Source organism: Chelonia mydas, chromosome 5 (genome assembly GCF_015237465.2).
Source record: "Chelonia mydas isolate rCheMyd1 chromosome 5, rCheMyd1.pri.v2, whole genome shotgun sequence".
Taxonomy (NCBI): Eukaryota; Metazoa; Chordata; order Testudines; family Cheloniidae; genus Chelonia; species Chelonia mydas.
This window is the reverse complement of record NC_051245.2, coordinates 2,881,779-2,891,306: the sequence shown is the minus strand read 5'-3', so window position 1 is coordinate 2,891,306 and position 9,528 is coordinate 2,881,779. Positions and strand designations below refer to the sequence as shown.

Genomic DNA, 9,528 nt, shown 5'->3' with positions numbered 1-9,528 from the left:
GGCCGGTGCTACAGGCCCCTTGTGCTCAGGCAAGCAGCACTGCTGGGTGCTAAGAGAGCTCCTGGGGGATGGGGGAGCTTTTCCAGGGCAGTGACTGGGTGCCCAAGTCAAATGGCAGTTGTGTCTTCACCACAGAACCAGACCCCAAAGCTTGATGTATTTCCTTCCCCAAGACCCCCTCCCCCTCAAACACAAGCGGGAATCTCTGTACATTTCAGGTTTTTTTATTTTAAAAAATCATTTTGATCCCAGCCAAAAAAGGGAGAGCGAGCGAGCGAGAGCGAGAGAAAGAGCAAATTCCCTTGTAATTTATCACAGCAAACAGATCCCGTGGCAATGACATGTAGCTTGCTGACGTCAGTGTTACTCCCACCCGGCCGGGGGTGTCTAGACACAGGCCAAGATCAGTCTGATTCAGAAAAGCAGAGGAGCCCTGGGGGTCCCGGAGTCTCTGATGGGAAGGAGAAACCCGTTCCTGCCAGGGAATGCCCAGCCGCGGCGGGCTGCCAAGCTGTCATTCACTCAAGGTGTCACTGCTCTTTTACCCATGAGCGTTGGTCGAGGGAAAGGGCCTGACCCGCATTTACAGTGGAGATGGGTCTGAACCTTTGCCATGGAGGTGCCCAAAGGGATGGCCCATAACAGCCATGCAGGCTAGGCAAGGTGAGGCCCGTCCTTCGCCCCTCACGCTGTCTCCTCCTCTCCTGGCTGACCCAGGCCCTATCTCACACTGCTTCCAGGACCTGGGCTGCCCGCTCCGGATCACGGCTTTCCTCTTTCCATCCCTTCTGCCAAACACGCGGCTCCTGCCAATCTCGGCCCCCGAGCTGACCTAAGCTTCAGGGACTGGTCCCACTCCCCAGTTTATTGATGTATTTATTGTTAATTAAAAACTGGAGCAAGGCTTCAGCCCAACTAACAACACGCTTCTCGCCTGGCCTTTCGCCGCTCTCCATCTCCTCTCCTCACCCTTTGGGTCTGGCCAGCTCAACTCTGTGCAGCTCAGGGAAGGAAAATCCCTGGTGGTTTCAAAGGAACGGAATGGACCCCCCCAAGCCGACCCGATGCATTGCCGAGGGCCAGCACTGCCATGCGTTAGCCACCATGCTCTCACTGCCCGGAAGTGGCTCTGCAAAAATACCCACCCGGGGTTCCCCTCACTGGCTCACTCGGTGCTGCCCTGGCGGCTTGGTACAGAATCATTCGCGGGAGCACAGACTAAAGGACACGGACCCGATTCTCCTTTATGCCACGGCCCATGGACACGGGCCTTCACGGGGCCAGGAATTACCCAGGTTGCCCAGAGAGCCCAGGTGGCTCTTCCCTAATCCCGGCCAGTGGAGGATGCTACCGGTGGGATCAGATGGCCCGTGTGTGTGCCCACAGCAAAAGCTGCTAGTCTCTCCCACTCCCTTCTCTGCCCGCTTCCCTGGCCCTCCCCCATGCGCCTGGCAGGGCCGTTGCCCGGGGCAGGCGGCACAGGGCAGGCTGGCTGGCGTGGGGGTTGGCAAAAAGAAAAACAAGCTTTGTGCCCAAATTTGCCAAAATTCAGAGGGGATTGCAGGGCATGCGGGGCTGGAGAATGGGGCCGGATTGGCAGGCGAGGAGACCCAGGACAGGACAGCGTAGGCAGCAGCTGGACTTGGCTCCCGCACACGGCCCCCTCCCCGTGTGACTGCACCTGCCCTGCTGGGACCCCCCTAGGCTGACAAACAGGTTCAGTCTCTGTGGCCCATTCAGTCCATGGTCTGCTGCCCACACGGGGGCCATTCAGTGCCAGCTGTGGTTTCTGTAATATGGGCACCTGCCCACTAGGGGCTGAGCTGAGATCCACCAAACTCATCTCACATCATGGCCACGGCACAGCCAGCCAGGCTGCACCAGCCATCAGTCACCACCTGCCACGGCTGAGTTGAAGCCACTGAGCGCAGAGACCTCCCTAATTCCCGGGGGTGCCACAAGGGACCCCCTAGGAGCTGTGGAGGTGCCCAGCTCACTGTGAGAGCGCCTCGGGCTGGAACAGATTACGCTCAGAGCAGTGCCAGCCCTGTGTCGCTCGCAGCTGGCAGGCCTGGGGCGCAACCCCAGCGCAGTCCCCAGCTAAGCAGCACTCAGCTTGACAAATCACAGAAGCCAAGGGAGACTCCCCGGGGCAGGGCAGAGAGCAGAGAGCAGGAAGCGGGGATCTCCAAGGGGGTACAGTACGGTCACACCGGATTCAGTCCCAAAGGAGCTGTAAGCTGCTTGCCCTGCAGCCGGAAACGCTGAAAGGGGAATGCAGGGTTCGCAGGCATCACGATCATCTCTCAGCCCCTTTCCCATCGCCGGGCAGTGGGCCAGCCGCAGGCTGCTCCGGGTCTACTTGCTCCAGAGTTTGTTCTAGGGAATTAGAGAAGGAAAGGTTGATGCTGGTCAACCAGGTGCCTGCTCTTGCTAAGCTCTAGGCGTCAGCTGAGCACTGACAAGCTCGCAGCGGGAAACCAAACCAGCTCAGCTGCGTTAGTTTGGCTCAAACTAGGTATTAGTCGGAGACGACTGTTCTTCGCGTTTAGACTCCGTGGAATGCTTGTAAATTGCTGCCGCGCCGCGGCTGCCTTCCAGGCTGCACGGACAGAGGTCAGCTTTGCTTTGTAACTGTGCAAATGTTTGTGCTGAACTTGGGAACCCAGACCCAGGAATGGCTCCTCCTGCCGACCCAGGAGGCCTATGAAGGTTAAACAGGACATTAAGGAACATCACAGTACAAAGGGATGATGACTGGCCTATGCTGCAGTACAAGGGAGCTTGGCTCAGGGACTGGAAGGCTAAAGATAAAAGATAAAACAGGGTCACAAGAAAATTTGTCATCTCTTTGGTGTCTGAACTCTCCCAGGGCCAGAGACACTGAACTAAGGCAGAGATCCCCCAGGGTTACTCCTGGGTCTGCCTGGAAACACATTTTATCTTGGCAGATTACTACATCTCTGTCATCTTGAGAAACCGTAGCTGGTAACTCATTTGTGTGTATATGTTTGCTTGCTTTCCCTTGTAGGTAACTCTTGTTTCTTTTTCCTAGTTGATAACCCTTTAGTTAGCTGATTACAGGACTGGCTACCAGCGCGGCCTTTGGTGTGAGATCTGAGATACAAACTGATCTGAGATATGTGACTGGCCCCTTAGGACTGGGAATAACCTGAATATTTGGGGATCTTTGGGGTAAGTGATCATGTCTCACTAAGGCCGGCTTGCTGGGTGGCAGGATAGACTGGATTGTCTGTGACTCCATGGTGAGACCCTTACAGTGATTCAGGAGTTCACATTTGTTACTGGGTAGGTGAAATCTAATCATCGAACAGCATAAAGGGACCCCCCCCTCACCTTCCCAGCAAGCAGCTGCTACCAGGCTGGGCTCTGCTTCCCAGAGTACAGCTACCTCCCCACGTGTGTCAGGAGCCGGGTTAGAGCCCGGCCCCTCCAGGGGTGTAGCAGAGACCCCCAGCACTGAGCTAACAAGGCAACTCCAGCAGCTGCTAGGTGTCATCAACTGGTTTCCTCTAGTACACCGGCCCAGAAGCGGGCTGCACAGCTGCTTTGCCCGTGGATTTGCTCCGGTGCCACAGAGGTCCTGCTCTTACCCTCGCTCGGCATGGCCAGGAGAGAAAGAGGAACTGTACGTCCTCCTCTTGGGGCACAGGCGGCTTTAGGGTTTCCCCAGCTTATGCAGGAATGATCCTCCAGAGACTGACCATGTAGCTAGTCCCAGGGGGAGAGGCATGCAGTGCAGTGGTGAGTCCCGGCACAGCCCTTCCCCCTCACACCCACAGCTCGGAGCTCCTTCCCGCTGGTCTGTCTGCCCCGTTCCCACACCTAGGGAGGGGATGGAGACTAGATAGTCTGGTCCAGCATGGCCAGAGGTGGGCTCCTCCATTAGAGAGACCAATGGGCTGACCTGACATGGAGGGGTGAGGTGGGGTACAGGACACCGGTGACCTACGGGCTGACCTGGGGCGGAGGGCGGGGTACGGGACGCCGGTGACCTACGGGCTGACCTGGCGCGGAGGGCGGGGTACGGGACGCCGGTGACCTACGGGCTGACATGGCGCGGAGGGCGGGGTACGGGACGCCGGTGACCTACGGGCTGACCTGGCGCGGAGGGCGGGGTACGGGACGCCGGTGACCTACGGGCTGAGCTGGGGCGGAGGGCGGGGTACGGGACTCCGGTGACCTACGGGCTGACCTGGCGCGGAGGGTGGGGTACGGGACGCCGGTGACCTACGGGCTGACCTGGCGCGGAGGGCGGGGTACGGGACGCCGGTGACCTACGGGCTGACCTGGCGTGGAGGGTGGGGTACGGGACTCCGGTGACCTACGGGCTGACCTGGCGCGGAGGGCGGGGTACGGGACGCCGGTGACCTACGGGCTGACCTGGCGCGGAGGGCGGGGTACGGGACGCCGGTGACCTACGGGCTGACCTGGCGCGGAGGGCGGGGTACGGGACTCCGGTGACCTACGGGCTGACCAGGGTGACCAGCGCGTGCTCCGGCGAGGCAGGAGCAGGGTCCCACGGTGGACGGGCCAGCGGTCTGACCCAGCATGGGGAGGTGAGCAGCTGGGATCCACGGTGGGTATCTTGTGCCCAGCATGGAGGGGGCAAAGCCTCACCAGTGTCTGCCCAGCCCTGACTAGCTGGTGCCTCTGGTGCTGGCCCAGTGCCCTTACCTTGGCCCGGTTCACACTGTCCAGCCTCTCGGTGAGCCGCTGTACCCAGTGGGCATGGGGAGGGGCGCAGAGCTGCTTGCCCCTCACGGTGATAAACCTAACACACAGCAGGGAAACAGACGGGGACAGCTGAACAGAAGGCTCTGCGCCAATCAAAGCAAGCTGCCTCCGTCGCAACCCTCCTCCCTGCCACGCTCCCCACTCGTGCCGCTGGGCAGAGCCGCCAGGGGCTGCGGCGAGGTCAGAAGCAGAAATGGCGACAGCCCCCAGCAGAGGCTGTCGCTGTGATATTCCTGCCCTGGCTAACCCGAGCGCCTGCGCAGGATCCCGCAGAGACAGCCTGTTCTCCTGGGACCCCGGCCCCGTTTCAGCCTCACGCTGGGAGAAGCTGTCGGAACCAAGGCTCCCAGCTGCCCGAGGCTCCCCCCGGCTGACGCCAGCTGGGAGTGACAGCAGTAGCCTAAGAGGAACGGAAGTCTGGCTTGGGCCCACTGGCTGGGGAGCCACTGGGGCGGCCCCGGCTGGCTCTGACCCGTCGCGTTCAGCTCTTGTGATGCTCGTCGCGACGGACACGCACCGCGGGGCGCCGGTCGTGTGCAGGAGGAAGCCGAACTCTCCCCAGCTGCGGAGCGACTAGGGCTCAGGCCTGGGGCAGGGCGCCGTGTGGGCACGGCGGGCGTTTCCTAAGGACGGGCCCTGGGGTGAGCTGCAGCAGTGGACCGTGCTCCCACCTGCCTGCACAGCAGAGAGTCGCCCTGGCTGAGTGTGGAAGGAGTCTGCAAAGCCTCTGGTTTGTCTGGCTGCCCTCCAAATCCCTTTGATCCCAGCAGCGATCCGACCCCCCACCCCACACGCACTCCCAGCACTGAGAGCAATGGCCTGGGGCCAGGCGTCCCAAACCAGCCAGACTTCCCTCATGCCCCCCCAGCTCCATCCGTGTACCCCCTTCACTCTGCGCCCCCCGGCGTTCCCAGAGCTCGGCGCCCCACGGAGCAGCGGGGCCCTGCCGCGGTACTCACACCACGGCGTGGATGGGACAGCCGTTGTGGATCCACTGCACCTCGTAGTCCAGCACGATTTTGCGGGGGATGGGGACTTGGCTCGTCCTCAGGCAGCAGTCCAGGGCATCGTTGCTGCTGGACACTGGAAGAGAAAAGCGATGGGAGCGATGGGCAAAGGGGAGGCGGGAGGGCGCGGGCGCTGGGGCAGAAAGCAGGGGGCAGCCGGGTCCCAGCAAGAGTCCAACGACCTGAAGCTGTCTCGTCAATGGGGCAAACTGGTGCCGTTTTGCAGAACGTCGACACGAGAGACGGAAAAGCCCCAAGGTGGCAGCTCATCTGTCCCCCTGGTCAGTCAGGGCTGCCCTCCAGTCTGGGTCTGAACGCCTCTGCGCTGGGCCTCTCTGGGAACCCCCTAGCCCAAGGATCTGGCTGCTAATGGGCACTCTCTGCTCTCACCCAGCCCCCCTCCTGGGCATCTCGAGCCCTTGAGAAACATGGGTGACCTGAGCCCCTGGCAGCTGCAGGGCACAAGGGCTGACCCCTCCGGAGAGACGGGGAGTGACCTGCCAAGGGCATTTGCACAGTCTGTGGGAGAGCCGGGAATCGCCCCTAGCTCTCCTGGCTCCCAGCCGAGTGCACTGGATGCAGCACCTTGCTCGTGCCTGGGGAGAGCGAGCCGGGGATTGCAGGTCAGCACGGAGACGTCTCCGGGGACTCCCACAGCATGCTCCTGGGAGCTAGTGCCACGGAGCAATGACCACCCCTGCACTGCTCTGCTGGGTGCAGCTCGGGGCACCCGTCTGCCATGGGCAGGCTGCCCCGCATGAGGCTAGTCATCATGACTGGGAGTCGGGGCCGGGGGGGGGGGGGGCCACAGGACAGGCACAGGGACGAGGCCTGCTCACTCCTCTAGCGTGTCGTGCTTCCCCCTCCGCTGAAGGATCCCAAAGCATTTGTCAGACATTAACTAACTGAATCTCCCAGCGTGCCGGCAGCTGGCTTGGTACTACCCACCGCAGCCATTTAATAGAGGGGAAACTGAGGCACCGTGCAGCAATGTGACTTGCCCCAATTTACACAGCAAGCCTGTGCCAGAGCCAGGATTGGATCCTGGGGCCAGATTCTCCCCCCACAGGAACACCTTCCTAGGGTCCTTAATCTGCACCTAGGAGTCCTGCTCCTCAGCCCTTTGTTCTAACACCAAGGACGACGTCCGTTCTTAGCTCACGCCGTACCAGGCTAACCTGGAGAGAAGCGTCCCAGAGATGTAAAGGGCAGCTGGCGTTTCCCGCTGTGAACTCTCACCCTTATTCCACCCAGTGGACGCAGCTGAGAGATGGGGCGTGCTCAGGAGCTCCCCACTCTGCTGTGCAGACACATGGATCTCACTCCCACCCTCCGGCTGCCTGGCTCCTCGCAAAGCTCCTCTCGGCTCTTCCCTTAGTTCCTCTAGAAGCCCTCCTTATTCAGCTCGGGTTGGTTCCCGGCTGACTGGAAACACAGGCGTGAGTTGTATGGGGGCCTGTCCTGGGCTTTCTGTGCCCTTCGCCTCCTTGTGCCAGAATGAACATAAACAGCAGACAGCCTAATGTTATTAGCAACCGTCTCCAACAGCCGGAGACGGGGCACTAGACGTGGAGGGCTCTGAGTTACTGCAGAGAATTCTTTCCAAGGGGTCTGGCTGGTGGGTCTCACCCCCATGCCCAGGGTCTAACTGGTCACCAGATTTGGGGTCAGGGAGGAATTTTCCCCCAGGTCAGATTGGAAGGGATGGTCCCTTCTGACCTTAACGTCTCTGAGGACGGAAGGTCCCAGGAAGGGGATGCTGACATATTTTATTCAAACAGCTTCTGGTGGTGAGAGAGCCAAGAGACCCGGCTACAGCTAGACTGCACACAGGTCCCGGGAATCAGAACTTCCCACACCCCGATGCTTTCTGCCTGTCACAGAGGAAACCTCTCCTCCTCTCTCACACCACTTCCACGCATATCCTTGCACACGCAGACTCATGCTCACAACGTACAGCATGAGCACAGGCATCCAGGGCCCGATCCTCCCCCTGCCTTGTGCCATCAGTGAAATCAGACACTGCCAGCCTATCACAGACTTACGGTCTGGCTCTGGGCAAGTCACGTCATTGCTCTGTGCCTCAGTTTCCCCCTGCACAAGGGGAGTAATGACAGCAGCCTCTTAGGTGTGATGAGGATCTGCTCATTAATGACCCAGGGAAGGGGCTCCAGAGGTGCAAAGCCTCATCTGTTCAGCCCTGCAGCTCAGCAGTTCACTGCGCCAGGCACCTGGGGGGGCAGCACCACCCCTTCCTTTGCAACTAGCACATACGTCATTTGCACACAGGACTATTGCCATCCCGTGCAGCAAGGGGGGCGTTTGCCTCAAGTCCCCAACCCCGAGAGATTTCAGAATAAACTGGACGCAGCGCTACACACTGGAGTGCAGGGCGCAATCGCACACGGGGAGAGGGACTAGCCGGCACTTAGAGGGGGCCGTCTCCTACCCCAGCGGGCCAGTCTGTGAATGCTGGAAGGCTGCAGTGACATACAGCAGCAGAGGCCAGAGGAAGAGTGGCCCAGTGGTTAGGACAGCTAGCCTGGTGCTCAGGAGAATTGGGTGTGATTCCACGCGAGACTTAGGGCAAGGTTGACTCCCCCTGCGCTGAAGTTCCCCCTCTCTGCGGGGGCTAATAGCATCTTCAACTCCCGGGGTGGGGATAAATATACTGAAGATCATGGTCCTCAGATACCCCGGCAGCAGATCTGTTGATACCTTAGCTGGAAAGTCAGCAGGCATCCAAAGCCCAAATTTACTAATCCAGAATGAACCCATCAGACTTCTTCTAAAAGACCCCAGGATGCAAGAGAGCAGAACCCAGGCGGGGGAGTTGTCCATTTTACCTGGCAGGAAGGTCCACAGGGAGAGGACCATCAGACCGAAGAAAGCCACGCTCCTAACCAGCTCCATGCTCGGGCGGGCAGGCTGGGAGCCAAGGAATAGCCTGCTGGATGGAGTATGGAGTGTGCTCTCAGCACGGTCGCCTGCAGCTCTCTGAATCCTGCTGCTCCAGCTCTCTATTTATCCTGCAGCATCTTAGCTCTCACTTTCACTTCTGCCGGGGGGGGGGGGGGGGGCACTGACTCATAAGGGCAGGTTCAATTTCCCCAATCCCTTTGTTTGCTTTTAGCCTGTGCTCCTGGCTCCGCAGCCTGGGATGACTTGACTGGCTCGTGGATAGCAAGAGATGGGCCAAACCACGGTGCTGCCGGCTAAAACCTCGTGGATTGGTGAAGGGGTTTTGCAGAAACAGCTAGGGCTAGCTGGGGTTCAGGTCCCCATTTCATCTGAAGCTGCCAAATCTCTGGGGCGGGCTGGAGACAAGGGGTGGGTATGGAGCCAGGGCTAAGCTGAAGGACCAATGACATCTTCTAGGCTCAGCCAGGGGGGGAGGGGGACGCAGGTCTTTGCCCTGCCCTGGAAACCCCCAAAGCACCTGGGACTCTTACCATAAACGTCAACCAACCCAAATTGCATTGCAAGACGCCAGCCTCGTTACATGGCCAAGCCAGCCCAGAGGGGTGCTGCAGGAGGTGGGCTGGGTCAGCTGCACGGGGAAGCCCCCTGGGCTGGGGTGCAGCTTGGTTCAGCAGGGCCCTGCTCGCAGGGGCTCCAACATCTTCGCTAACGGTTCCCCCCACCCCACTCCTCAGCCTGCCGTGGGCCCTGCCCTTTGCTCTGGTCAGGAGCTGCCGGGGGCCAGGGTGCGCTGCAGAGCTAAGCATTCACCCCGACGAACCTCCTTCCCTTGGCCTGTCTG

General features: G+C 60.2%; 1 protein-coding gene across 1 annotated transcript; it reads right to left on the bottom strand.

Moving 5' to 3' along the window:
• Positions 1–208: 208 nt before the first annotated feature.
• Positions 209–8,761, bottom strand: LOC102946389 (C-C motif chemokine 19). Its single transcript, XM_027818285.3, has 4 exons — positions 8,612–8,761; positions 5,718–5,841; positions 4,699–4,795; positions 209–2,379 (listed from the first exon to the last, which is right to left on the bottom strand). The coding sequence occupies exons 1-4, from the start codon at positions 8,676–8,678 to the stop codon at positions 2,359–2,361; spliced, it is 309 nt and encodes a 102-aa protein (XP_027674086.2). The 5' UTR covers positions 8,679–8,761; the 3' UTR covers positions 209–2,358.
• Between the last annotated feature and the right edge of the window lie 767 nt (positions 8,762–9,528).